General features: G+C 42.5%; 1 protein-coding gene across 2 annotated transcripts; it reads left to right on the top strand.

The window, feature by feature from the left end:
- The first annotated feature begins 640 nt into the window (after window positions 1–640).
- On the top strand, window positions 641–27,191 carry map7b (microtubule-associated protein 7b). Of its 2 annotated transcripts, XM_041958551.1 has the most exons (20): window positions 8,602–8,822; window positions 13,947–14,117; window positions 14,267–14,344; window positions 15,043–15,206; window positions 16,787–16,904; window positions 17,394–17,495; window positions 17,934–18,044; window positions 18,725–18,820; window positions 20,194–20,313; window positions 21,484–21,656; window positions 22,660–22,799; window positions 23,065–23,309; window positions 23,522–23,672; window positions 23,767–23,935; window positions 24,035–24,139; window positions 24,224–24,274; window positions 24,369–24,402; window positions 24,533–24,644; window positions 24,731–24,912; window positions 25,367–27,191. In XM_041958551.1, exons 1-20 carry the CDS (start codon window positions 8,807–8,809, stop codon window positions 25,375–25,377), a joined length of 2,349 nt encoding a protein of 782 aa, XP_041814485.1. In that variant the 5' UTR covers window positions 8,602–8,806; the 3' UTR covers window positions 25,378–27,191. The 2 variants fall into 2 exon arrangements, with proteins under 2 accessions (XP_041814486.1, XP_041814485.1); XM_041958552.1 differs by lacking the exons at window positions 8,602–8,822; window positions 17,394–17,495; window positions 18,725–18,820 and adding an exon at window positions 641–686.
- The last annotated feature ends 6 nt before the right edge of the window (window positions 27,192–27,197 follow it).

Below are 27,197 nucleotides of genomic sequence, written 5' to 3'. Positions count from 1 at the left end.
CTACAACATTAAAGTGATGCTTACAAATAATGCATCACTATTTAAAGAATCTTATATACATTAGTCTGAGATGGACCTTTTCCTGTTACTGTAATTTTACATTGTGAATTCATGACTTTTACTTGTGAGAGAGTATTGCTGCACATTGTATTGCTACTTTTACTTAAATAAAAGATTACTTCTTCCATCACTGATCACTGATGCCAGTAGATGTCAGCATAGTTCTTTAGACAGACCTGAGATAGTGTAGTTTCACTTGTACACCTTGCCCATCTCAAGTTTATCAAGCAGTCCCTTTTGTCAACTACTGATATCATTATTCAGACAGAAGAAGCAAATGTTTTAGCCAGGTAGGCAGATTAGCTTAGCAGCTACGTCTTACTCGCTTGTAAATTGCATTTAAGGCCCAAAATGAAGCAAAAGTGCAAATGGCTGAAACTAACACCGTGAGAAAAGTTAATTCTGCCTGTTGTACGTGCTCGTAACACTCTCCTACCAGCTTGCTGTGCTTCTGAGCTGAGGTACCGGCCCGTGTCGTCCCCCACCTGTCCGCGGGAGGGTGTCCGCCCCGCCTCGGGATCACACCAGCCCGGTCCCTCGGGTTCCAGCCGTTGATCCCTCTCAGCTGACGTCAGGAGAAATGGCGGACCAGGATGGCAGCGACGCATCTCCTGCCGAGTCCCAAGGTGAGTTCCCACCGACACAGAAAGTTGACTGACAAACTTTTAACATGGACGAACTGCTGCTGAAGCTATTAAATAGTGCTCGGCGGAGGGTCTTCAGCTGAGTTTGTCGGTGTTTGAACGCTGTCGGTGAGTTAGAGAGATTCAAGTCTCTCGGAGCCGGGTCGGTCACGGGAGTGGGATTAACTATCAACCCGACTCACCCGGCCGGTTGCTCTGCGTTTCTAAAATACGACATGTTGTCTAAACTGTGCTATTATTGTCAGTTTTACCGTCGTTGTCGTTGTTGATAGACGTTTTGAGCTCCTCCCGGACTGGCAGACACCTGTTGCTGACATTTTGTCGACTCGTCCAAATGCTCCTTCACTTGACGTGACAGGTGAATTAATGGGAAAGGGCAGCTAGCTTTGCAAAATATCTTCAGGCTACAAGTTTGTTATCTGGCTTTTACGGGTGTTCTTAGACATTTTTTTAATCTGTCCACAGTTTGGGCTGGCTTGTTAATATCCCAAAGTTTTCTAGAACACAGAATAACCGGACACCTGGGCTTCAAACTGTCAATTCATATGTTCATACGGCATCGTCATTTAGTATGTTAACGTTAGGACTGAAAATGGCCTCTCAAATCTTCACTACAGTACGTTTTTAACTACTCTTCTATCTTCTTCTAATATTGTCTGGCTGCGTGTAATTTTAATATTAATATTTTATAGAGAAGACCCAAAAGCAAAATAAAATGGTGGTGTGTTTTGGCAGGGTTTGAGCTGCTGTCAGTCTAATAATTAGCTGTTCAGGGCAAAGCGTCGAAGCAATGGCCGCTTACGGCCAGTGGTGTCGCTAAAATCAAAGAAACCAGAATAATGTGCACGATCCTCTTCCTTTAAAATTCGAAAAATAGTCGATTAAAACAATTAACTGCCAGCTATTTTGATAGTCGATTAATTGTTTCAGTCATTTTTCAAGCAAAAATGTCAAACATTTGCTGGTTTCAGCCTTCTAAATATATGGATTTGTTCAGTATTTTCACATTTTTTTGAAATTTTATTGCCTAAATGATTAACCTATTAATTGTGAAAACTATTTACAGATTAATTGATGAACAAAATAATTGTCAATTACAGCCCTAGATAAAAGGGTTAAGAATGAAGAAGAGTGTTTTAACACAGAGAATGTAATGTGAGGATCCCTTGTGATATGCAGTATTTCAGTGATAGCATTCATAAGCAACCCCACTTCAGATGTTAAAAGAATGATGTATTTATCTGCAAATTGCTGCACCAAATGCAGAAAAACATTATACTACACTGTATGCTATGTACAAGCATCATCGTCATACACTAGCAACACTAACAGATATGTTACAGGTTCACACACCCAGCATCAGCATCACTGAGCTTATCAAGTGGGTCACACTGATCTTTTATCGTTTATTTGAATGTGTCAGGTCCACAAAACCTCCAGAGGTGTCAGCAATAAGCTCTGCTGTCCCGGAAGGATACCACTTATGATGTAACTCCACCTGCATTTGTGCTGCAAGGAGTTCACAATTTCACATTTTCACGTGGTCATTTCTGAATATGTGAGGGCAGCTCATCTTGTTGGTTTCAGATGGTTGAATTTACAATTTAATCAGCAAGTACAGACTAAAAGGACTGTTGTAAAAGTATGAAAAAAAAGCTTTTAACAACAACAAACATTGAACTCCATATGTTAACATTACCATAGCAGCTTTGCTGTTGGTCACTTTTTCTCCTCTTTCTACCCTCGCCATCATTGTCTTCTTTCAGTTTTCCCATGAATGGTTGTTTATGTTAGTCTAATGTACTGCTACAAACTCCCAGCATCCATTTTCTATGGCATGATGCTTTCAAGCTTTCCAATTCTGCTGCTACCTTAGTATATACAAACAACTTCCCTCCATATACATTATTTATCTTATATTCCTGTGCTGCTGTGAGCTTTAAGATACACAAGCCACTGCACCTTTAACCACTGCTGTGGTTAAAGGTGCAGTGGCTTGTGTATTTTGAAGCAGACTTTTTATGATTGTCCTCCAGCATTATCAGCTGTTCTTTCAAATCTGTCATTTTCTACTCACATAACACACTTCAAATATCTTTTCTCACTCTGTGGCAAAAGCAGTTTTAATATCTCTTTCTGTATCAGCTGACAAATTTATTTCTTCCTGTTTGCTACTGTGAGACACCTCAGAGCTTGGTCATGTTACCAGGTGTGAATGTATCTCAGTTTACCTCTGTACTCTTTCCTTCAGGCAGGGTTTTTTCCTTTATTTTTTTTCTAACATTTATTGAATAGCCCTTGTTTGCATGATAGAAAGACTTTTATGCATCATTGCGTTCCATACTGCTGGATTAATTTGGCCTGTAGCCATCTTCCTTTTCTTAAGACAAGTTGCCTGAAGTCTGGAGATGCTCTCTGCTCATTGTTACAGTCACAGGAGTATTGTCCCCTTGAATGTCCTGATTGATAGGAAGGACAGCTTTTGCTGCAGTACCACCATTATGATATTGTTTTCTAATCTGAATCGTGCCCTCTGTTTAGTCATCTCATCCACATTTGGGTTATAGGAGTTTCTTGTGTATTTCTGCTATCAGCATCAGCTAGCCCTATTTGTATTACAGTCATTGTAGCTTTTTGTATTTTATACTATGCCAAACCTCATGTCACTGAGGGCCCCACCATGGGAAACATAGGTAAGACAACTACAAGACAAACTGATTAGCACAACTAAATCCTGAAAATAAGATCAGGACAAAAGCTTTCAATCCATGTTTTTGCTGACATTGAAGACGCATCCTGTTGTTGTGTTCTGTGCAAGTGAAGTTTAGTATTTTATTTTGAAAACTGACTAAACTACCATACCGTAAATTCCCAGCTGCTGTGCATTCACATGAACGATAATCATCCCTTTTACTTGAAGTAGGCGTATAATCTAAAATTGCTGTTTATCTTTACAATAAAGAAGTAAAAATAATCTTATATGCTGGCAGTGTTGAATATATCAGTTTATACAACAGTCAAAATATTTAATCTGTTCTCATGTCTGTGTAGATACACATACCCAATAGGTGTGAGAAAGGTGTGTCGCCTAGCCTATCCTGTTTGAGTGTAGGGTTACAGCATTACACTATCCTGCAGGGACAAAGATCAGATTGCTCTTTCATGAATACCAGTATGTGTGTTTGTACAGCATGTGCTCCCTAAGGAGATGAAGCAGCAAGTCTTGTCTAGAAATTCTTTATCTAATAATTATTTAAAGGAATTATGAATTATGAATTGAATTTAGTAGATACTCTTTGAGACATTGTCTATATTAGGCTATTTGCTTTGCAAAAGTGGACCTAAATATAATTCCAACTACACCAAGAAGTGCACCTGAAGTGGGTTTCCAAGATGCCTATCAGTGGTTGTGCCTTTAATCATTTTGCTGCCTCGCTGTTTTGATCCACATCATCTTGGTGGCGTGAGGATTTCAAGCTGTCATGCTGGTTGTTTTAATCTCTGTGTATTTTGCCTTGGTAGATGTGAGATAAGCGTGCACAAGCACATGTGATATGGTTGTTCAGGCTGATGTTTGCCCTGTTATTGTACAGGCGTCCGATAACATGGCCTGTACTAACTTTATTGCCCCATCAGTACAGCTCAGCACATCTCTCTCTACTTTCTTTATTTTTTCCCTTTTATATCCAGTGCACATGCAGTGTCAGTGTAGGAAATGGAAATGAAGCATAAGTGCAAAAATACTGCTCAGATATATTTATTGAGGCGCTGCATATATTTACTCTGTTTCCCTCTGTTCCTGTAAAGTGGCACTAGGACATAATTTCCATATTTGCCGTACAGCCGTAGTATGTCAAATAGCTGATGGCTCTTTAAGTGGAGAACGGGGCGGGCACATATACCATGTGCTCTATGAACACACCCCTTCCTCAGAGGTGGCTCCAGTACTGCATTGTTTGGTTTGGTGTGTGCATGTAATAGTGTGCGTATGTATGTGCATGTGTGTGTGTCTGTGTGTGTGTGTGTGTGTGTGTGTGTGCGCGTGTCTGTGTCTATGTGTGAGTGTATATGCATTACATGAAAGCGTAGCTGTCCTCTGCTCTCTCACTTCCACTCTCCCACTGCGTCATTGGTCCATGTGCTGCTGTTGTCAGAGAAACCCTTCACCGGTTCCGGCTCACCTTCCACTGCTGGATTTGCACTGAATATTTTAACGGCCCTGCTGCCCTCTGCTACCCATATATCTGTGGGTCAGTGTGTGTGTGTGTGTGTGTGTGTGTACTGTACAGCACAGCCAGTGCCTGTGTGATATGATTCTTCTGACAGGTTTGCATTACAAAATAGGCCTAGCAAGAGAAAGGCTAGGAGGGGAAAGGAGGGCTGCAGTAGTGACAGCAGCAGCAGCATCTCTTGAAAAGTGAGGGAGTCAAGACAAGAGCAGTTTCTCCAGCACTCGACCGAGCCAGTCTTGTGGATTAAGTCTTCTTCTCTAAGCCAGACTACTGGAGCTCAGACTCCGTCACACTCTCTATCTCTTTCAGTCTTTCTCTGTGGCGTGCACTGCCATCGTAGGCAGTGTGGACATGGCACAGTCAGCAGCTCTGTTTGTCTGTCTTTCACACCCTCCATCATCATCTCACTGTGCTTTATTCCTCATTCATCTTTAACCTTTTCCTATCATCTACCACATTTCATCTTTCCTTCTATCTCCTGCTTTTTCCTTTTGTCCTCCATCTCTCTTCCTCTGCCTCTCTTCTTTCTGCTGTCTCAGATACAGAGCAGCAATGTGTACCTAGAGGAATTAGCTGCTAGCATTAGCTGTTAACTTAGCCGTCTACGTCTTCACTGAGAAGAAGGCTTTCAGAGGTGACCCCATCCATCACCATCCTCTGGCGTCCACTACTGAGCTCCCCCCCCACCTGCCACTGAAGGGTGGGATGGGCCGGGGCTGGGTGAGCTAGCCACGGGCTCGAGGGTTAGCAACAGGGCATGCGATGCCAGATAGTAAAGGACAAGAACGAGGAGGAGGTGGAGGTGGGTGCTCGCGGGTTAAGCGGAAGCTGAGGAAAGGAGGCAGCCGTTCAGCCATCCCGGCACTCTTCACCATTACTGAGGAAGAGGAGGGGCAGAGACGGACAGATGCTTGCAGGAGGAAGAAAAGAGGTATGGGGGCGGAGGATAGAGGGAAACTGACAGGGGTGTAAAATGGAGAGCACAATGAATTTGCATGCTTTGGTATGTTGTGCTGTTAGAGCTTCATTTAAACTTACATTTTGCATGTGAACGTGTGTGAGTGAGCGAGGGCATTCATATCTGGGACAGCGAGGCAACTAGGGCAGAGAGATGTCTAACCAGTTTCTGAAGAGTCATGGGAGTAGACAGTTTAAACGATATGAAATTGTGGAGCATTAAAGACAAATGTACCTGCATATTTTTAAGTAGGATGAAAGTAAATGTGTTCTTTCCTAAGTATCCATCTGTGTTTGAGTGAGAGAGAGAAAGATTGTGTGTATATTTGTTTGCCTGTGTGTGTACTGTTTGCTTGTGCAGAAAAAGTCCTCCAAGCCCATCAAGCTCAGCCATCTGGAGACAGGTGGCTGACAAGTCTGATGAGAAAGCACTGTGTGTGTGTGTGTGAGTGAGTGTGAGTGTGCATGTGCGTGTGTGTGTGTATGTGTGTGAACCAGCTGACAATGCAAGATTGGGTTAACCCAAGGACAGCAGATGAGAGTGAAGGTGCAGTCCACTTCACATGTGCATGTGGTTGTAATGCATCAGTAAGCAGAGCAGTCAGTCACCAGGACAGCATGTGTCTGCAGCCACAGTAGGTATAAATGTGCAAACTTTACAAATCTGAAAGCAAAAGATTTGCTTTCTTGTCCTTGTATTTAGCTATTCTTTCATTTTATACCTTTTCATGAAGTGTTGATGTGAGCTGCTGTCCGGGGACAGGGACAGTTACAGGTTACAGTAACCAGTTTTTGTGTGTCTTGGGATTAGGGTCTGAAGAATTAGTAGTGAACTAAGAGGCGTTGAAAAAGCTTTGGGTAATGTTTTATGGGTATGGGTCGTATTACAAGCTGAATCTTATGTCCAAGCAGTCCAACTTTATTGTACAGATTGCTCGAGGAAGGATTTGTTCTTTAACTCAGGGGTGAAAGCAGGGTGAACAGATATTAATGTGGCATAAAAATTGAGTTTATGTGATTTTCGCCTTATACTGTGCTTTATTCAGTCTTACCCGGCTCTAAGCAAACCCAACGCCATGGAACTAAATAACTTGTGTCTGTATGATATAAAAGAACAAGACAACACAAAGGTTGTTCGGATTATAAAACGAAATGATTGCATTCAAATGATTCTCATACCTAGGGTTTTGCAGTTTCCTCATGGGGCGAGCATGCACAGCTCACTCAAACCATAAATAATGGAGGAGAATAGACTGAGAAAGGCAGGGGAAATGAAAAGATGATTGTGAGCTCTTGTTGCTAGCATGATCTCTAAGTATCAGTTAATTGCTAACTTGTTCAACATTTGTCCAATATTTAAAATGACCGTCATGCTGTGATACTGTCTTGTATTTTAAAGGAACATTTCAACTTTTTCAAGGAACAGGCTAAATAGTCAACAAGCATAATACGATATATATGCACTAAGTATGGTTGTTATGTAGAGTTTAGCCTCAGCCTACGTTTTGGGAATAGTGCAGTCTTTATCAAAAAAATGATGGACTTTTTACATGCTTTAAGGGGTGTAAAAGCGTGACTTGGTCTTCAGTGTTTGTGTGGATAAATTAGGTTTTAATAGTTCAGATGAGCTGAGATGGAAAATAGATGGAGTTTTGATTGACATTGATTGAGGGAAAGTGTTTTTTAGTTATCCTCAATCTCCGAGTTTGTCATTTCAAGGTTTGTATTTTACATTGATTGTGCCATTCTAGCCCTGCTTTTATCTTTGTTCTGTCTTTTTGTTGATTGTGAAGCATTTGGTTCATGTAATTTCTTCGCTGTAAAGCACTTTAAGCCGCTTTTCTTGTATGAAAGATGCTATCCAAATAAAGTTTATTCTTCTTCTTGTTATTATTATTATACAAATTTGGATGCAAAGTCAAAATTAATGCCAATGACAAGTTGCATAACAAAATTTCTATTAATGTTTAATTACTTAAAAACATCTTGTAGAAGAGAATATTGGGCTACACTTGTTTCTATTATTCATGACTCTGTTGTCAAAAGACATGCTGAGTGACAGGGTGACTCTGGATCTACCCTCTATCATCTGACCTGAAACTTGTACCTGCCATGTGCAACAAATGCAGTAGCACCCTCTTCTCAGGCAAGTGTTATCCAGGCCTGACTGCCTGTCCTGGGGCTAGAAAGGAGGGCTCCCACCCCCTGCCCGCTTTGCCTGCACTATGTTGGCCGGAGCTTAGCGTTTAGCTTAGCATTAGCAGCGGCTAATCCTCTCAGGCTGCAGGGGAGGCAGGAGCCGCACAGCGTGCTTGCCTGCTACCCACTGGCCCGGACAGCACAGCATTAATCGCTAACTCTGACCATTTAATCTGACTGCCAATGAATGCAGATAGATTGGGGGTGGGGAGCATGTTCACGTGCACGCACACACACACACACACACACACACACCCCAGCACCAGCACTACAGGAGGGAGGGGCAGATTAAACAGTCACACTCTCTCCATGTCTCACTCTCTCTTTCATACACGCATAAACACACACACTTATGGACAAAAGGATGGGGGTTGGAGAGTCGCCACAACCTGTCTCACACTCAGACGGCTCTCAACGACAGTGACACCGACCAGAGCTGACCCCTCTCTGTTTCTCCCTTCCTGCTTTCCCCTTTACTCTGAAAGTTGAGTTTTGGGTGGTTTCTTTTTTCGGTTGTTTGGAATTTCTTCTTTTTGCTTTTTCCCTCGTCCCCCTCACTGCACCATGGACTTTGGATTCAAGCTTATCGTCCGCCGTGTAGGATGTATTCAGGAAGTAGCAATGTTGATTCTGGCCCTCCGATCCGACTAGTCGGAGTGGGACGCCAACCAGGGGTTAAACAGGTCTCATCCTGGGATTGACATCCCTGGAATCATGAACCAAAATCCAGGTAAAGACTTGTGATATGATCCCAGGACTTCTGCATATTTTGTTGATAAATCAGCACAGGTTGAACAAGCTCCAAGGTCAGAAGTGAACACAAATACAGTGCAGCCTTTAAGAAACAGGACAGTTATTTTGGCTCTGTACTCCAGCACATTGGATTCGAAATTAGACATGGCTATGACTTTAAAGTATCAGCATTTAAATTTTAATTCAAGTGTGTTCACTTAGGGTGGAATGTGTATTTCACCTTTATGTGTATTCCACCCTATTTACACATTGTCCTCAAGCATCAGAAGGCGTATGCGGTCTATACTGTCAACCCAATATGGATTTGAAAAACCAAAACCGTCTTAAAGCTGTTGTTTCTCTTTATATCCAGTGTGTTGAAAGTTTGCCTGCTTTCTTTTCCTCCTTAGCAGAATGTGCAGTCCTGTTGTGCCGTGTGTTTTGTGGCGTAGTTTCCCACATTGTGTTGATAAAATAAGGAGGGAGCGTGGCAGGAGGTGCTCAGGATCTTTGGAGGTTCACTGGTGAACATTTATCACTGGGAGTTGGTATTATGCTCCAAATAAAATTGTCTTTGGTGTGTTTGCAAAGGCTGTTAAATGGCTGTCTAGTGCTCACAAGCAACTTTGCTCGCTGCTGTTTGAGTTTTGTTTGCTTAATGACCTCTACAACAGATGGATAAGGCTGTGAGAGGCAGCAGGATGATAAAACTGCATCAGAAACAAGCTATCTCATTGTATGTTAGAGAAATGCACGTGATGGTGTGCTGAGACACTATGAATTATTTGTGTTAAAGTTTTGAAAAGTTCAGTTGGTCACCTATTGATCACAGGGCTTGATCCTCACCTCCTCCTGTCCACTTGAGCAAGACTTTGAGCTCCAGGTTGCTCCTCAGCCACTGGGGATGCAACAGCCAGTGCATTCCTAATTGCCGGTCCCAAGCCCAGATAAATGGGAAGGGGTTGCATCAGGAAGGGTATCCGCTGTGAAAAAAAGCCGATGCCAAGTCAAATGTGCCGAGCTGGGTGATGCCCTGTTTGCTAGCGAGATCAGATGATGTGCTGTGGTGACCCCTAACGGGGAGCAGCCATAAGGAGCGCTTGTACACCTTTTTCACAATGCAGTGAACAAAGCAAAATGCCACACATGGTTTTGGTCCTGAATCCGCCATTTTGCCTGTGCAAAAACATGTTGTAGGAATGGATGTAAAGGCAAATTAATTAGAGATTATGTCAAAAAGTTAAGTTGCATAAGCGATCCTTTTTTTTTTAAGTGTTGGAGTTAAACACGAACATGATAAGTAAAAGGCCTGATGTGAACTGTGTACACAAATCCAAGATGAAGTTTCACTAAGCACAATGCCTAGATCAGTCCTCATCTAATTCTGCATTCAAAGCATTTGTCTCTGTATACTTATTTTCTCTTTATAAGGGTTAATTTATATTCTAGTCACTCACTCTTTAGGGTAATGGTGTAGCCAAACTAAACCCCTTGCTGCCCTGGTCTGCACACAGCCTCATCTGCAACTCTGAGCCACAAGATGCCCTTTGACCTCAGCTGACCTCTTTTATATGCATGATGAACCAGTTCATTGCTTTCTGTTTAATTGGTAAAGTCTGTCTCGGAAACTGGGATATGTAAAACTATTTCCAAAGACTTCTTTTTAAGTTCTGTCAAGGTAATACTTGCCGCTGCCACATCGGGCCTTGTTTTTTGAGTCTAAGTGAAATACACTCTCAGGATGTGTAGAGCAAAGCTGGAATGGCTCTGGGGTTATTAATGAGATGGTTGTGTACAAATTGAGTATGGATGATTGATAGGTACAGGCAGACAAATGTACATTGCTGTATTGTTTTGTCATGTAGTATGTGTTCTTGTCTGTTTATACTCCGGCCGTCATCAATCTGCCGCTTCTGAATTAAAAAATGATGACTGTGGATGTGCAGTTTTTTTGTCAGAAAGAGGGCAAGTGTTTTATCATACACACGCATGCAAACACACATCTCTGACCTCATTTGACATCCATTAACTGAGAATATCGTGTGTGTCATACTATATGTGCAAATACTTGATAATGGGACATCTGGCTGTTGCTCAGTTTGCATTGGTAAAATATTAGAGTAATGTGAATATGGGCCACATTGTATCTTGCAGACCTGCTGTACTGTATTTATGCTTTAATACATACACCTGGTTTCATTGCTATCCTGTTTTGTTAGTCATATGTATGCTCTGTTTTTCTTGAAGTATCATATTACTGCTTGCAGATTTCCCATAATCATGTACAGCTGCTTTCTGTGGGAGTGGGTAGATTATGCTGATCAATCACAAATAATTCCAGTGCTAGATGCCTGCATGCTGCTGTTCTAATAGTGATAGTATATGTTATGAATTCATTGTAAATGTGTTTTTTTTTTTTGTCAATTTGTCTCCATCCGTCTTGTTCTCTTCGGTGTCTTTGTGTTTCTGTGCCAGACTTTTCAAAGAAAGGAATTGTTCCTTATTTGTGTGGTCTAGAGTGTTCCCAGCTCTTTTCAGTGAAGTGCTCCAGCTCAAGCTGTCAAATTGAGCAAAGTGGTTCTGCCTTTAGCCTGTCACCACTGGCTTATTGTGTAGTGTCCCACTCAGCTTGTCAGAAGGTACACTTCATCAGTTTCCATTTGTGCAAGTTAACATGCACAAATGGAAAGAGCTCCTCATTTTGTACCAGAGTGTTTCTTTTTGATGCAGATTTATGGTCATTTGACCTTTTGTGAACGTTTCTTGATAAAGAGCCACTGAACATACGACATACAGATTTGAATTACATCCTGTTTGCATTGTAATGGCTCTGAAAGCCATTCGCAAATTTCCAGCGTAGTATTTGACTGCAGCACAATATACTCCTCTCTTTAGTGAGCTAATCTTTTGTTTAAGGAAATGATTATAGGGGAAGGAGTACACTGAGTAGACATTATTGTAACCTGGCCTTGCCCATCCTTTCCTGTTATAACAATAACCATTATAAAACCAGTTCCAAGCCTGGTGCACCTGAGGCAGGGTAAACCTGTTAATACTTGTTTGCACACCTCTGTAGATGTCCCATAGACTGAGACATGCAATATGTCTGCAGCAATGACCTCATGTCTTTGTCCAGCATGTCCTTTGTGAATTACTGTGTGTTAGGGTGGAGACAGCATGCTTTTTTGAGGGTTTTTGTTTTTGCCCCATCAGCACAGTCACAAAATCACAAGAACGATGAAGGCCATGAAAACAGTTGAAAGCCAGGAAAAGCTAGCAAGTGTACCTTGAATTAAGAAATACGTACAGTTTTATTTTTTAGGGAAAAGAAACACAAGAGTTTGGTCCATCCTAGGCCTTTATCTGTTGAATTGTTATTCATTAGCTGGGATTTAGCTTAACTTTTTATTATGTGTATGGCACACACAGCATGCATTAATTAATTAACATAAATGCATAGTATACAGTATAATACATGGTTCTCTGTCCTTTGTGTCTGATTAAGATTATAGATTATAGATATAGATTATACTTACAGGTAGAATATGTAACATTTGTGCATTAAAATGTATAAAAGACTGGTTAATATCATAAATATCACACATGCTAGTCTAATAAACTCAGCTGAATGGGAAAGTAAGTGGTAGCATTGAATTTAGCAAAAGATGGAGGATTCAGTTAAAGTTTTGATCATTAGACTTGAATGCAAACTGAACTTGAGCTTGTTCATCAAGCTGTAAGAGAGCCCCACTGTGGATATGAAACTTGTACTTTGCTCCTCACTTTCATCTGCATCATTAATTACCTGACTGAGCAAACATATCGCTGAAGTGAAGAGATAAAGTCTTAGTAGAAAGATGTAACAGGGTGTGTAGCTTGTCCATGTGTTGTAGTTTGTCGTAGTCTGGCTCAGGGGACTGACTTGATTTAGTCTACAGCTTTCTGGGACAGATTCTTCTCTGTGGAGACTTGACTCTCTTTCTCGCTCTTCACCGCACTCATCTGCATATATTATACAATTCTTTAAGTTGATGTCAGTGTATTTAGCAAACTGTGGTAATGTTTGCCTCTCTGATACTGCTTGTCCTTGGATCCCTGACTAATTAAGCCAGCTTTTTATTTGGGACAGGCTTACCTGTTTCTGCACCAGGTCCAATGTTAAGCTCTGTGTCTGTATCCAGGAGGCTGACCTGAACGTGCTGAGTCACCCTGAGCCTGATAGTGCCATTAATCAATAGCCTAGTTCTGTGCTGAGTGGAGACACTGCAGCACACCGGGAACATTTGAGAATACAAGGAACACAGCATATATTGTTTTAGCCCAGTTTGTTTCCTGTGCAGCTACACTGCAGAGGCCCTGAATGTGTGCAGACCATCAGGTGGAAGGTGCTTTACTTTACACTTGTTTGGCCAACCCCTTCTCGATGACTCTTTTTCAGTCACATACCTTGCCTTGTTATTTTTTCTTTTGCATTCAATCCTCATTCATATGCACAGCTATGTTAAGACCTTACATTGCAATGTGTATGATCATACTATAAGGCCCCTTTAGTATGAGTTATTCCTGGCACATGCAGGTCCAAGTCACAAAAACTAGTATCTTAACCCCTTATAACCAGGGACAACACATTTGTAAATGTGTATTTTCATGTGTGTTCATATTAAAAGAAAAAGAGGTAATGGACAAAACAAGCGATTGATACTGCATAAATGATCAAACTGTATTTTTTTATAATAAAAGTCTGAAAGTTTCTTTATATTAGAAATGATGCATTAACATTGGCTGGATGTACTAACTATGTAGTGTGTTTTGGTAGTCTGTAATGTTTTAAGATACTTGACTACAGTACAGCAGTGGACTTATGAAGTGTTGAATACAGGAGTGTGTTAAAAAGTCAGGTGTGAACTCACTGCAGCACCTACCTTTGATCTTCTCATGGAGGATGGAGTTTTACTCAGTTATAAACCTTTTATTAGGGCTGTGAAGGATTATGCAGATATTGTTGAAGGAGAAGTTATTAAAAGTTGTCAGGGATGGATCGTCTATCTCTCTGTCTCTCTTTCTGTCTCTTGTTTTCCCTCTTGGTGAGGTTTTTGGTTTTGACACTTGGTCTTTCTTCCAGCATCTTACTCCCAGTATAAAACAGAGGATGGCAGAGCGTCTTCAACCACCCGGCCCAGCTCCGCGGGCTCCGTGCAGACCTACACTCCCACCCTGACCCCCACTCCCACCCCCACCCCAACTCGCACCACTACCAGCAACAGCCCCAGTAACAATGCTGCCACCAAAACAGGTAAGTCACACTGTCATACAGGAACATGTTTCTCTCATGTTAAATGGGTTCTAACGAGACATAATAGAGGATTGGTTCTGTCTTCATCACTCTCTCAACCCAGTTGTGGAGTAGTTTACTGTCCTGTTTAACAGCTGTTTGTGTTACAGACTCTTTGCTCTTCAACAAGATTGACGAGAGACAGAGGTTAGCCCGTGAGCGCCGGGAGGAGCGTGAGAAACAGAATGGTGTGTATTCTTTAACTGTGTGTGTGTATGAGTAAGGGTGTGTGTGTGTGTGTTTGGGTGAGTGTGACAGATAGTACACTGTGCCGTACTGTGTAGAAAGCTTTGAATGCATCCCTGACTTTCTTTTTTTGTCTTTCCCGCAACATATCATGACTGAACTTGGTTGGTAGCTGTGGTGAAGTGCCCCGACGTTTCTCTGGTTGTTACATAAAGTCTAGGCTGGAGCCAGACACCCCCCGTTGCCGTGGCACCAATGTTACATAATGGGTCAGGCCATGGGACAGGGTGTAGGGAGGCTAATGTTTTGAATGTGTGTGTTTGTATGAGTGTGCGAGTGACATACTACAACAAATGGGTTTTAGGAAGTCATGGCCTGTTTGTGTTTGTATGTTTTCATTGGTGAAGTGCGTTTGTGTACACAGTGTTGTACAGTGGTCAAACCTCTGGCCCCAGCTGAGGGTCTGAGGGATTTGCTTTGTGTTGAGAGCTAAAGCCTAGTCACATGATCTACAGCTGACCCATCACACTACTGCTGTAAGCCTGTGTGTGTGTGTCCATGCTGCATGTGTTTGTGCATATGATTATGTACACTTTTTCTATGTGTGAGCACATGTAAACACACTTATGCACATGCATCAAGTCATTATTAACTCTGTGTGTTTGTGTGTGTGTGTGTGTGTGCATGCACCATGCCTCAGCTGTGAAGGAAGCCCAGTGGCAGGCACGTGAGGAGCGAGCCAGGCAGCACTATGAGAAGCAACTGGAGGACAAAAAGAAGCGGCTGGAGGAGCAGAGGATAAAGGAGGACAAGAGACGGGCTGCCGTGGAGGAGAAACGACGGCAGAAACTGGAGGAAGATAAGGTCTGACGCAGTGTTGTGTGCACATGACCTTTTCACAAACACACATGCATGCACGGCTTCACTACAACAGCATAGTTCTCATCCTCATGAATAGGCTACTAAATGTCTGTGTTTAGTGAACCATAGACACACTCTATGCCCCTTTCTCCATTAGTCAGTTGAAGTTGCAACATTATTCAACTCCTATCTGCACACTTATTTCCAGTTTTTATTCATGCGCCCTATCATAGAGTTTAGGAAACATGGACGTAATGTACAATGTCACCTAATATTTCTATAAGAAAAAACTCCAGTATCTGTGACTATTGCAGGCCTGTAATAAGCCCAAGCCCTACCTGCAAACCTGCCTACCCATGCACACTCTGCCCATGCACTCATTCTGCATGACCAGAGTCTTTTACAGGGCTAGGCAGATATATTGCTAAAGCTATAGTGAGCTAGTCACACAAGAATGGCAAAGAAAATGTAGCCAAAACGCCCCATACTAACATGCTAGCTTGGCAGGTGTGAGTAAGCAGTGTTCGTTGTTATTGTGACAATGTAAGGTAGTTTCTTAAATGTGAATGAGACATGAGGTAGTTGGATACGGTTAGCGATGACAATGAAGCGCAGCAGTTGTAGCACAGTACACACCCTGAAGACCGAGTGACAACTGACAAACTCATTCAGCAGCTAAAGCACACACACAGCACTGAGCAGTAACTGCCAGGCGGGATAGCTGACTCAGACTGAAAGATAGAAAAGTATTTTGCTTGTGTTTGTATGATTGTGGCACTTAACAGAGCTGTTTATTTCGATATCTATTAAAAGAACCAGTCTCCTCGTCACTACTACTCTCCCCAACACTCTCATGGACTCGTCCTCCAGCAGTCAGGCAGTGTGCGTTCATGTGTTTTCGGGGAGTGTCTTTAGAGGGAGGTGCGAAGGGAGGGAATTGATTTTTCAGTTGTGTACCTTCAAAATTACTCTTACTCTTGCTGGTTTCTACAATGTTCCAAACTCCAGCAAGTCTCACTGCTGCTTTCTTGATGCAACAATTATTCTCAGTATTTACCACCAAGATACGAAGAACTACAACTATAATTGAAGCATCTTGTTGGGGAATTTTTATGTGGAGTCTTAGTCTGAAGTTTATGGAACCAACAGTGTCTTTGTTTCATTTCTGTTGTGTAACCTGTTCAGGTTATGATAAATCAGGTTACAGTGAGTTCAGGCTGTAATTAGGTTATGGATTTAATGAACACTGGAACGCTGATGACTCAGGGACCCATGGCATGATTCTGAGGTAGCACATGTTGATGACTATTCGCCAACATCACATTTACCAAAGGGGGGGTGTAATAAGGTTGAGTGGCCTTGCCTCCCTGTAATTACAGTCTCTACCTGTCACTCACTATCTATTATCATATAATCCTGCAAGAATTTTTTAAATCACACATACTGTACGCAGCTGAAGTTTGGTGATTGATCTGCCAGGTACTTGTACAACTGGTGTCCATTCAGAGCAAACACATGTTCTAGTCTAGGCGTTGTTTTATTAATGCTGATTAGGTGACAATGTCACTTTTTTGTGACTGAAGGCTCGTCATGAGGCAGTGATGCGTCGGACATTGGAGAGGAGCCAGAGAACCAGACAGAAGCCCAACCGGTGGTCTTGGGGAGGGGCTCTGCACACAAACACTCCCAGCACACCAGCCGGTACCTTCACACACCACACACCTACGCACACACACAGTACCTGCAGAAACTCACAGCGCTCTCCCCATGTTGAGATGCACTGTCTTGCTCTAGAGTCTCCCCATTGTTTTGAGAATTTGTCTTAGTATGTTTGAGCCACTTCTCCTCCTGAAAGCATCAGGGCTTTCAGGTTAATTTGAACACTTTTGAAATCTCATCTCCCTGATGTCTGACAGTATGTCGCTTCTGTAAATATGTCTGCCTGCCTCTGCGTGTCAGTATTGTTCTGCCATGTTTGTATTTGAACTTTTCAGATCCCCTGCCCTCTGTTGTTACTGCTGACTCACACCCTGCTCTGCCTCTCCCCCCTCTCTCTCTCTCTCCCTTTTTCTCAAACTCTCTCATTGTCTCTCTCTCTCTCTCTTACCCTCGCTCTGGGATCTCCCTCTGCCTCCTCTCTCCTCTCTGCTCTTTGTTTCTCTTCCATTGTCCTTTCCCCTCCTGGTCCAGGTTTTGTCGAGTCGGCTTTCCTCTATCCACTCGACCTTGCTGGACTGGAGCACATGCAGAGTGCTTTCAGTCTCTACCACAGATACGGAATGACCTCCCAATGTGAATATTATAGCATCGTGTCAGTTAGCCAGCCAGTGTTAGACCGCTGGCTCTAGCACTGTAACTGTACAGCACTGTTTTAGCTCACTGGCATTAGTGTAAATGTAGGCCAATGTGAATGGCATGATTAGTCTTTGTTGTTTTATTTGCATGTAGCAGTCCAGTTTGTAACTTGAACTTATATCCCAGGACACAGGATCATTCATTCAAACCAATTTAGCTTCATTTTAGATCATTTAAGACCCATTCAGCACTAATTCATTTTCCCTTTAGCAACATGTTGGTAGTTTTTCCATATCTAACCATATTTAACCAAAATAGACTAGAGTAACCCTTCAAACAGAGATTGCTGGCTCCAGCTCTCTCTTTCCTTCCCCATTCTCTCTATTTTCAGTATTCTATCCATTTGCTTTTATCATCTTTCTCCTTTGTTTCTAGATGCTGACAGGCGGTCAGTTTCCACGATGAATTTATCCAAACACACAGACCCCGTTATTACCAAGCGCCTCTCCTCCTCCTCTGCCACACTCCTACACTCACCAGACAGAGGTAATGAAAATTAACATTACACACAAACACCGGTATTATTCATGACATTTTCCACTTGTGATTGTCTTCCTTTGGCTGCATTGTATGTCATGTGTGTTAGGTGTGTGCTAGACTCTCAGCGGTCCAACTGCTCATTGTTTTCTTGTATTTACTAGATGATATTTGAGGGCACAGAGACATTCATATGGACAAAAACAGAATAATACATCAAAAGAATAGTTCAACATTTCTTCGCTTTCTTGCCCAAATTTAGTTGAGAAGATCAGTACCCCTCCTATGTCCGTATGGTGAATATGAAGCTACAGCTAGCAGACAGTTAGCTAGCTAACCAGGAAGTCACTGCCCCCAGTCAAAAAATAGTCTGACACTTAACAAAATATTTTGTATAAATTAAACAAAGATACAGTATCGTAATTAGTGAGTTTTAGAGGTGCTAGTAGGTTTATTTTGTTTGTTTGCCCCATTTTTTCAGTCATTATGCTAAGCTAAGATAACAGGCTGTCTGCTGTGTCTTCATATTAAACGGACAGCTACAGTATGAGAGTGGTATTGGCTTTCTCATCGAGCTCTTAGCATCATTCTCAGAATGTCAAACTATTCTTTGAAATATGTATATATATGTTAAGTGCTACTTAAACAATTAGATCATGTATTCTTTGATGTTCATGCGTTGCTGACAGGCTTACAGATGAGAACAACCTCCACCCCTGTCATTAGCAAAGCTCAATCCAAACCCGGCCTACACCAGGGAAAGACCACCCAGCACAGAAACACAGGTGTTTTCTGGGAATTATTTGCAGTTTGGTCCTTCATATTATTTGTTACACACTAAGTTGCAACCAAAAAGATCATGGGCTGGAAACTGTTGAGGAATTCCAAACAGAAAGAATTTGTGATGAGCCTGCGTACCGTCTCACTTTAATTGACATTGACATGTGCAGCTGTACAATCCTTTCACATGCGTTTTGGCGTGTGAATGTATCAGTTTACGCAGCTTTGAATCGGGATGACATTTATTTGATTACCAAATAAAGAATTTAGAAATCCTACATGGAGATGATGTGATCTGCAATATTTACAGTATGATTATCAAATCCAGTGTCCACACTTGGCTCATAGCATGAACTATACTGTATATGTGCATGCCTTTGCACTTCTGTGTGCTTCATCAGAGGGATCAAGATTTTTTTTCCCCCCTCTAGCGTGACCCCTTTCTCTAATCCTCTGTAGGATAATCTTTTTGTTTTTGTGGGAACACTCTATGCTGTTTTTATCCCAGCTGAAAAATCAACACCCACATTTCAACAACGTACGTTTAACGATAGACATAAAATGCAATCATGTGTCAAGTTTTATGCCGCCACGACCAACTCCAAATGGACACAAACTCCAAAGGTGTGTGTCACACATTTACTGAATGTAACATGACCTCTGAAACCATTCAGATTAGAGACGCAGACTCCTTTGCACAGTTTCCAACCCAGTTGTATCTTTGCCCCTCACTCTGAAACCTGCAACCTTGTAATCTGCTTCGTTATCAGAGTGAGCAATGCTGCATGTTTTGCCTGAGCAACTGTCCTTTGTCTCTTTTAAGTGGCAAATCAGGTCATCATGAAGATTAATTCACTGTTGCATTGTCCGCTCCTGGTTTATAAGTTAATAAAGCTAGAATCCCTGCCCAGGTACCAAGGACCCTGCATGGCCAAATATTTTAACTTGTTTGCATAAAAGCTTTCAGCACTATTTCAGAATTATTTGCCAGATTAATTCATGGATTTCCTGAGGCAAATTAGGTAAAGACCATTTTCTTCAAATGCAGATGCAGTAAGTCCTTTGTTCTGTTTATTTGAATGCTGTCCTCCCTGTGTTTGCTCTCGGTTTGCGCTTCACTCCAGGCTGTTTGCTTCCTCTCATAATTAACAAACTGGTGCATGCAGGGGTAAGTGTAACATAGCAGCCTGTGCATGGTTACCACTTTACTGTAGCTGCTCTGCAGTGTAAGGAAAGGAACGGGTAACAAATACTGTAATTATGCATCATTTCTAATCTGCTTTGACTCATTGCTTAGGCTAATCAGTGGGCGGTTAATAGTTTTAGTTGTTATCAAACCTCAAATGTTATGTGTGTGTGTGTGTGTGTGTGTACTCAGGCCTGCGCCGTCTTCCATTGACGCCATGGGAGAGCAATGTGGTGAACCGCCTGCAGCAGCCAACACACTCCTACTTGGCTCGTAGCCGCAGCGCCATGAGTCTGTCTGGAGAGCAAACAGGTAATATACACACATCCCACATGAAAGACCCGTCCTGGTTCCTATGGTCAGTAGCGAGTGAAACAAAGGTTGCTTTAGGAGCGCACACAAAACCAGGAATCACAGCTCGTTGTGTTGGATGTATTTATGCTGTTTATATTTGGGTCTCTTGACCAGAACAGTTTCGGATGTTAATCAGATTTGGCCAGACTTAAAGCATTACACCGTCTGAAACTTCCTTCACCAGCCTGTATCAGGCACTCAAAGCTCTCTCTCTCTCACACACACACACACACACACACACACACACACACACAGAGTTATAAACAAGTAAGCTGTTCCGGAAGTGTTCCCTATTGATATCATTCCCTATCTCCCTCTGTTGTTACCGACCAGCAATACAACAATGGCTTTAGATAGCTTGTATCTATGTGTGTGTGTGTGTGTGTGTGTGTGTGTGTGTGTGTGTGTGTGAGTGTGTGTGTTGCTGTTCCTGTCATATACACTGGAACATTAACTGTCACACAACACACTGCACCTTTTTTTTTGTGGAGGTGGGGTGCTTTCTCTACTCTGCACACTTTTATACATTCATTATTGTCTGTGTGACGGTGCTTTGAGCATTTTGTTGCATGCTCACTTGCTCTATGTGGTGTTGGTGTCTTAACATGTTCATAATTCATAGTTTACTCTAACTGAATGACTTAGTCTTAGTCTTATAAAGTAGATATGCTTCCAACACTGGGACATTTTTAGAGCAGGGATTGGTTGGCCAAACCACTGCTGTCTAGATGCCTTAAAGTCTAATAGCATAAAGTAAATGGAACATTTTCCATATATACTGTATTCCACAACTGGCCCTATGAAATCCTTCTCCTACAAGCATAACATAATTTCTTTGATGTAAAATTCCCAAGTGATGGTTGCAGTATATTAGCAGTTGTGCTTCCAGTCAAGAGTACTAATGCTTTCTCTCTCTTCTTCTCTGTTTTCACCATCTCTGCTGGTCCTCCCAAACTCACGGCTTCCATCTAATAATCACGGGACAATCCTTCTCATTCCTTCCACTCCCTCCCGATCTCTCGCTCTCCTTGCTCCTGTTTATCAAACTCTTGCTGATGTTCCATAAATCCTCACACTGATCTGATCCAACCCTTCCTCAAAACACTCCGCACTCGTACATCACCATAGCCATGCCTGTGTGTCCTCGCTCAGTGTCCTGCCACCCCATGGGCTCCATGTCCTTTAAGGCCCTGCAGGCCCAGCCACTTCCTCACTGCCGCAGCCATGACAGGAGCCTCAGCAGGGAGACGGCCTCGTCTTCCTCCAAGACTATCCGCAGGAGGACCACTGGCACCACACAGGTGAGCCATGTCATCAGCGTGCACCTGCGTTTGACTGGATATCTACATGATTATTATATATTTTTTCTTTTTTCATATTATAATCTACTTGAATGTATTTGCTTTAATATTTCTGATCTTGTTGGTGACAGATATACTGTCTCCGTGAGTCTGCACATGCACATCGGTGGTGCATTTTTCCATAATTGTTTAGTGTTGTACTGTGCTCACCCTCATAGGTGATTCACTGCTTTTTGCTCCTCTTTCTCTCCTTCATCTTTTTCATGTTGATGATGTCCCAGACCATTCAGACACAATATGTCAGTGTCTGTGGCTCTGCTCCACACACATACACACACACCACATTGTTCCCCTCTGTCCATCTGTTTGGTGCTGTGTCACAGCTTAAACCATTAAAGTCTTAGAAGAAGGGCATCTTCTGTACTTTATATTGTACACAGTGACCCAGAGACACAAGCATAGAGCTTACATTACACAAACACATCAAAATCTAGACCCAATCCAGCATACCAGTGATGTGCCACCTATGTGCCAGAATGTCTAGACACTGTGAAATGTAGGTTAGTGTTAATGTGAGTGAGGGTTTGGTTCCCTGCATATAGAAATACACTAATTTCTACACCCAGGAGATGATAAATGCCTTGTGAGTTGTCTGAGAGAGAAGGTTGATTTATTCATTTTGGCCATAGTTACAACAGTTTCTTTTTTTTTTTTTTTTTTCGTTTTGTTATGTTGGTGTCATGGCTTGATGCCAAAGGTTATGCACGGCCAAAGAAAGGCTGCCTGGGCCTAATCCTGTTACTGATCATCATCTGCTGCTGTCAGAAGGGCAACTGAGTCTGGGCACCTTCTGTACCACCTGATTCCTTTCCGCGTTGCTAAGGACACTTCCATGAAGAGCTGTTATATAATTATATTGAATAATATACCGGGTCCTGAATAAGTTAAAAAAAATCCTGCCCATTTTGAATAATGATTTTCCCTCCATTTCCTGCACGAATAGCAGAAGGACCGTGACAATGTCAGGAAGTCATGGAGCAACCTGTCGCTCCCATTGGCTCCCATTCTGACTTTGCCCCCCAACAAGCGCTCCTCTTCTCCGTGCAAGAAGAACAGCAAAGTGGCAGCACCCTCTCCTGGCAGGTAGGAGAACACAGCCATGATAGCTGACAACATGAGGCACAAAGGCAGATTTTCCCCACAGGAAGTGGGTGTAACAGTTTTGTAAGATTTGGGTATTAAGTATTACAATGAAGAAAAACTCTTGAATGCAAGTGAGATGGCTAATAAGTGTTAGTAAACTAAGTTTCATGAAAACTGTCCAAACAGTAATAACTAGTATAACCACATTTGCTCTATTTTTGACCAGTACTGTGTAGCCAAATGCTGCTTTTCTTCCTGCACACAGGCCTCCACAAAAGTCAGGACGGCCCCCGACCCCCAAGCTGCTTAAGTCTCCAGGGGCAGAGGACCCTGGAAACCTTCGTCCTTTCAGGATCACACCCGAGAGCCCCCAACCCACCAGAGCCCAAGAAGAGGAGGAGGAAGAGCAGGTCCTCAGTCCTCCTCAGCCTCGACCTCAGCCACTGGGTCAGAACAAGCCCAGTAGTGAGCTGACACCACCAGCAGCAGCAGCAGCAGGAGCAGCCAGTGGTCAGTTACCACTTTTCAACAACTGAAGTGCTAGTATCATACGTCATTCATAAGTAAATCGTAGTTAATAAAATCAAAGCTAAGTTTTCTACCTCATTTTTTCTAATGTTTTTGCTGGCTGACATGCTGAACTTTACCTTTAGTTGGAAATGAACTTTTTTATAATGTTTACTTGATGATCCACTCATAACTTAAGTCGTGATGCTTTCTAGAGAGTGTAAGCAGTCCTCCGGCCCACAAGCCCTCAGCAGGCACCACAGATCCAGAGGAGGCGAGCCGTATCCTGGCTGAGAATCGTCGGCTGGCCCGCGAGCAGAGGGAGAGAGAGGAAGAGGAGCGCAGACAACAGGAGGAGCGGGCGAAGTACGCTCACTGTACTGCATTTATATTTGTGTGTGAGAGTGCAAGGCAATGGATAATACTGAAGGTATGTGTATCTGCATCCTTGACCGTCCAGGTTAGCGAAGGAGGAAATGGCTCGCCGCAAGGCAGAGGAGCGAGCAAAGAGAGAGGAGGAGGCCCAGCGTCTGGCTGAGGAGAGGAGACTGAGGGAGGAGGAGGAGAGAAAGGAGGAGGAAGACAGACTTCAGAAAGAGAGAGAGGAGGCAGAGAGACTCCAGAAACAGGTGTGTACAAGTAAACCTAGCAGGAGCCCAAGTAGAGTGTTGATTTTACAATAAAATAAAACTATACGTGTTTGTGTGTGTGTGTGTGTGTGTGTTTAGAAAGAGGAGGAAGAGTCTCGACAGAGAGAGGAGGCCGAGCGACTGAGGCAGGAGAGAGAGAAACACTTCCAGAAAGAGGAGGCCGAACGTCTGGAGAGAAAAAAGGTGCCACATGTTCACACACACACCAAATATTTCAGAATATTCCTCACAGACAGTGCACTTAAAGTCCTTTTTTTCCCCCACCAGCGTCTGGAGGAGATCATGAAAAGAACAAGACGTTCAGACACAGCAGAGAAGGCAAGGGCTAAAAGATATGTTGTTTCTGACTTACCGTGAGGAATATATGTTGACACTGAGGGTTCATTCTCTTTTTGTACTTTCCTATTTCTAGAAAGTTGTTCCTAACAGGAATGGAGACAACGCAGGTGACTTGATTTACCTCTGTCTGTAACCATACTTGTGTACAATATTTTATTATTTTGAAAAATTACTTCCGACTGTAATCGATACTGTGATGCTGCTTCTGACTGCTGTGTTGTTTTTTCTCATCATCAGCTGCTCCGAGTCCGTCTGCAGTGACTGCGTCTCCGACGCACAATAGCAACGGCAACAGTCGCGAACCTGACCCAAACCCCAACACCACCGCACTGAGCCATCCTGACCAGAGGTAAATATCATGCAAATCCTCACACTGATGTTGTCAATGACTGTTGTGAGCGTATAAATTCCCCTTTCCATCCTCTGCTTTTCCAGGGAGAACGGGGAGTTTGAAGAGGAGATCATACTGCCTTCACATTCCAGGTTGTCTCCTCCTGAGGGAGAGGAGCAGCAGCAGCACGAGGGGGAGGAGAGAGTTCCTGTCCTAGCCTTCAGGGAGAACGGTCTCCTAAAGCCTCTCAGCGGAATAGAGGACATATCAGCCCAGCAGGGACCGGGTCAGTAAGCATCCTCTGTCTTTGTTCATTTGTCATCATCATCATCATCACTTTATTCTCTTGATATAGTTAGGGAGGAAGTCGCTCCCTGTGTTTAGCTTTTGGTGTGATCATCTGATCTGATAGAGAAACTGTTGTGGAAAATCACAGGTTGAGTTTGAGACTTCAAGTTTTTGTGTTACAAACTCTGAAAGACTTGAGCATTTACCAGGCAGGGAGGGTCTAATGACACTGTTGAGTTGCATTATGGGAAATGTAGCATCCAATGTTTTTGGAGTTTAACTTCAAATTAAGATGTTTCAGCCTCTGCTGCTTTGATTTTGTTAATCCCTGCTAGCACAAGCACAAGCTAAGCAACGTGTCTGTTATAAAGTACAGACTTTTTCAGTTCCTTTTTAAAGAGGTGGGTTGTTTTTAGTTTACTGACATTTTTTTTGTTGCCCTTGGTTTTCAGATGTTGCCTGATGCCCCATTAGACTGAGATTCCACACCCAGAGAGAGTGAGACGGTCAGAGAGAGGTAACACAGAGCTGCTCAACGGAAGGACTCGTAGCATCAAAGCCAAGACCCTTCCAGAGGTTTACTTTGTCACCCTCCCATGACAGAAGAGCATGGCAGCCATTTCCCAAAGATCTCCCAAATGCATCTCCAGAGAGGAGCTACTTGTCCCTCAAGCTCTCTGGGAGCAGATCCAGCTCTCTGTCTCAGTCATTATGTTCTGGTACAGTCCCAACTTCCCCTCATTCTGAAGCATATATCACACACACACACACATATATGTGTGTGTGTGTGTGTGTGTGTGTGTATGAATGAATGAGAGACTAATAATGATGTAAGCTGAGATCAGCTGTAAAGTCTTCAGCCATGATACTTGAAGAGTTTTTTTCTGTCAATGTAGAACACACTGCAATCAGACAGACTGACAAAATCAGTGGCGTTATAACTGGAACTCACACAACAGGCTCCGAGTTACAAGACTTCATTAACACGCTTGCTCTCTTTAACTGGAACCTCATGATTCTCATTTTTTCAACATTTCTACTGAAATGTTACAGAAGAGATTGGATGTAGGCATGACATCAGTGCATGAAGTTGTATTAAGACTACAGGAAAGTGTCATGTCATGTATTATATTTTTGCTGTGTCGACAGTGTTTGAGACTAGAGGTTATTACTGGGGTGAGGCAGGGGCGTTGGAGCATCATGGAGTTTAAGTTAAATAATGAGAAAATGAAAATACTGTTCTCTCAGACGTCTGAGAATTAGGGTGTAAACTACTGATTTTTTGTTTAGTTTTATTTAATTGCTGTACAGATAAAAATGTGATTCTTTGTTTTGTCCCTTCTGTCTTCACTCTGTGTTCAAATTGAGATAAGAAAATATCTGCTTTGATGGTAAGTCCAGCTCTTTCCTTTAATTTGTTTACCCCGTCACACTGTCTTAAAGTGAGCAGTGTTGGAGGACTCCGCTGTAGCTTAGCCGCCTTGTGTTGGAGGTTAACCTTTGTTTTGGCCAAAGTACCAAATGGATTAAAACAGTTTTCTGTTTGTGATGTTAATTCTGAAATAATCTGATTCATTTGATCTTTTTGATGAAGGATTTAAGAATTGCTGCTAACTTTCATGTTCCTTTGCCTTACCGCATCATAGGAAAAAAGAGGTGACCTGTCTGTACTCGCTGAAATGAAGACATGCATTCCCAGTATGAGTTTGGCATTCTGGCCACATGCCCCAAGGCTCCAGGGGCTTCCTTTTCTTGATTTATGTTAAAAATATAAAAGATGATGAAATGCTGTCGGTTGGTCCGTTACATCAGAGATTTAAGCAAAACACTTGCATCTTTTTTTAACTCCCAACAATGCTACTCTCTTAGCATTCGGTTCTGAAACCTTCACACTGTTTCCTCTTTGTTCAAATCTTGCTGTGGCACCAAAATGAAAGGAAACTTCAGAAAGATTACTCATGTCTTGGTTATGTAGTACTGGGCCCTGCCAGTAGTACATGGCATGCTGTTATCCACAGGGTGACTGGACTTGGCTTGCAAATAACTTGCTTTAACAGAAGCAAAATCAACTGTAAATGACATTATAAATAAATATCCTATAAATGATGTTTAAAAGTAGGTATATTTTACTAAGACTGACCATGAGGCTTTGAAAACTAACAGGCCCTTTACTTGAGAAGAGGGGCTGTGGGAAGACATCTTTGAACCACTGTAAAACTGATATCACTGAAACAGCTGTCGCAACCGTACTGTTTGGCAAGTAAATAAAACTTTTTGAATTGA

The sequence above is a fragment of the Chelmon rostratus genome, chromosome 18, assembly GCF_017976325.1.
Source record: "Chelmon rostratus isolate fCheRos1 chromosome 18, fCheRos1.pri, whole genome shotgun sequence".
NCBI lineage: Eukaryota > Metazoa > Chordata > Actinopteri > Chaetodontiformes > Chaetodontidae > Chelmon > Chelmon rostratus.
The sequence above is the reverse complement of the archived record's forward strand: the minus strand, read 5'-3'. Positions and strand labels throughout refer to the sequence as shown.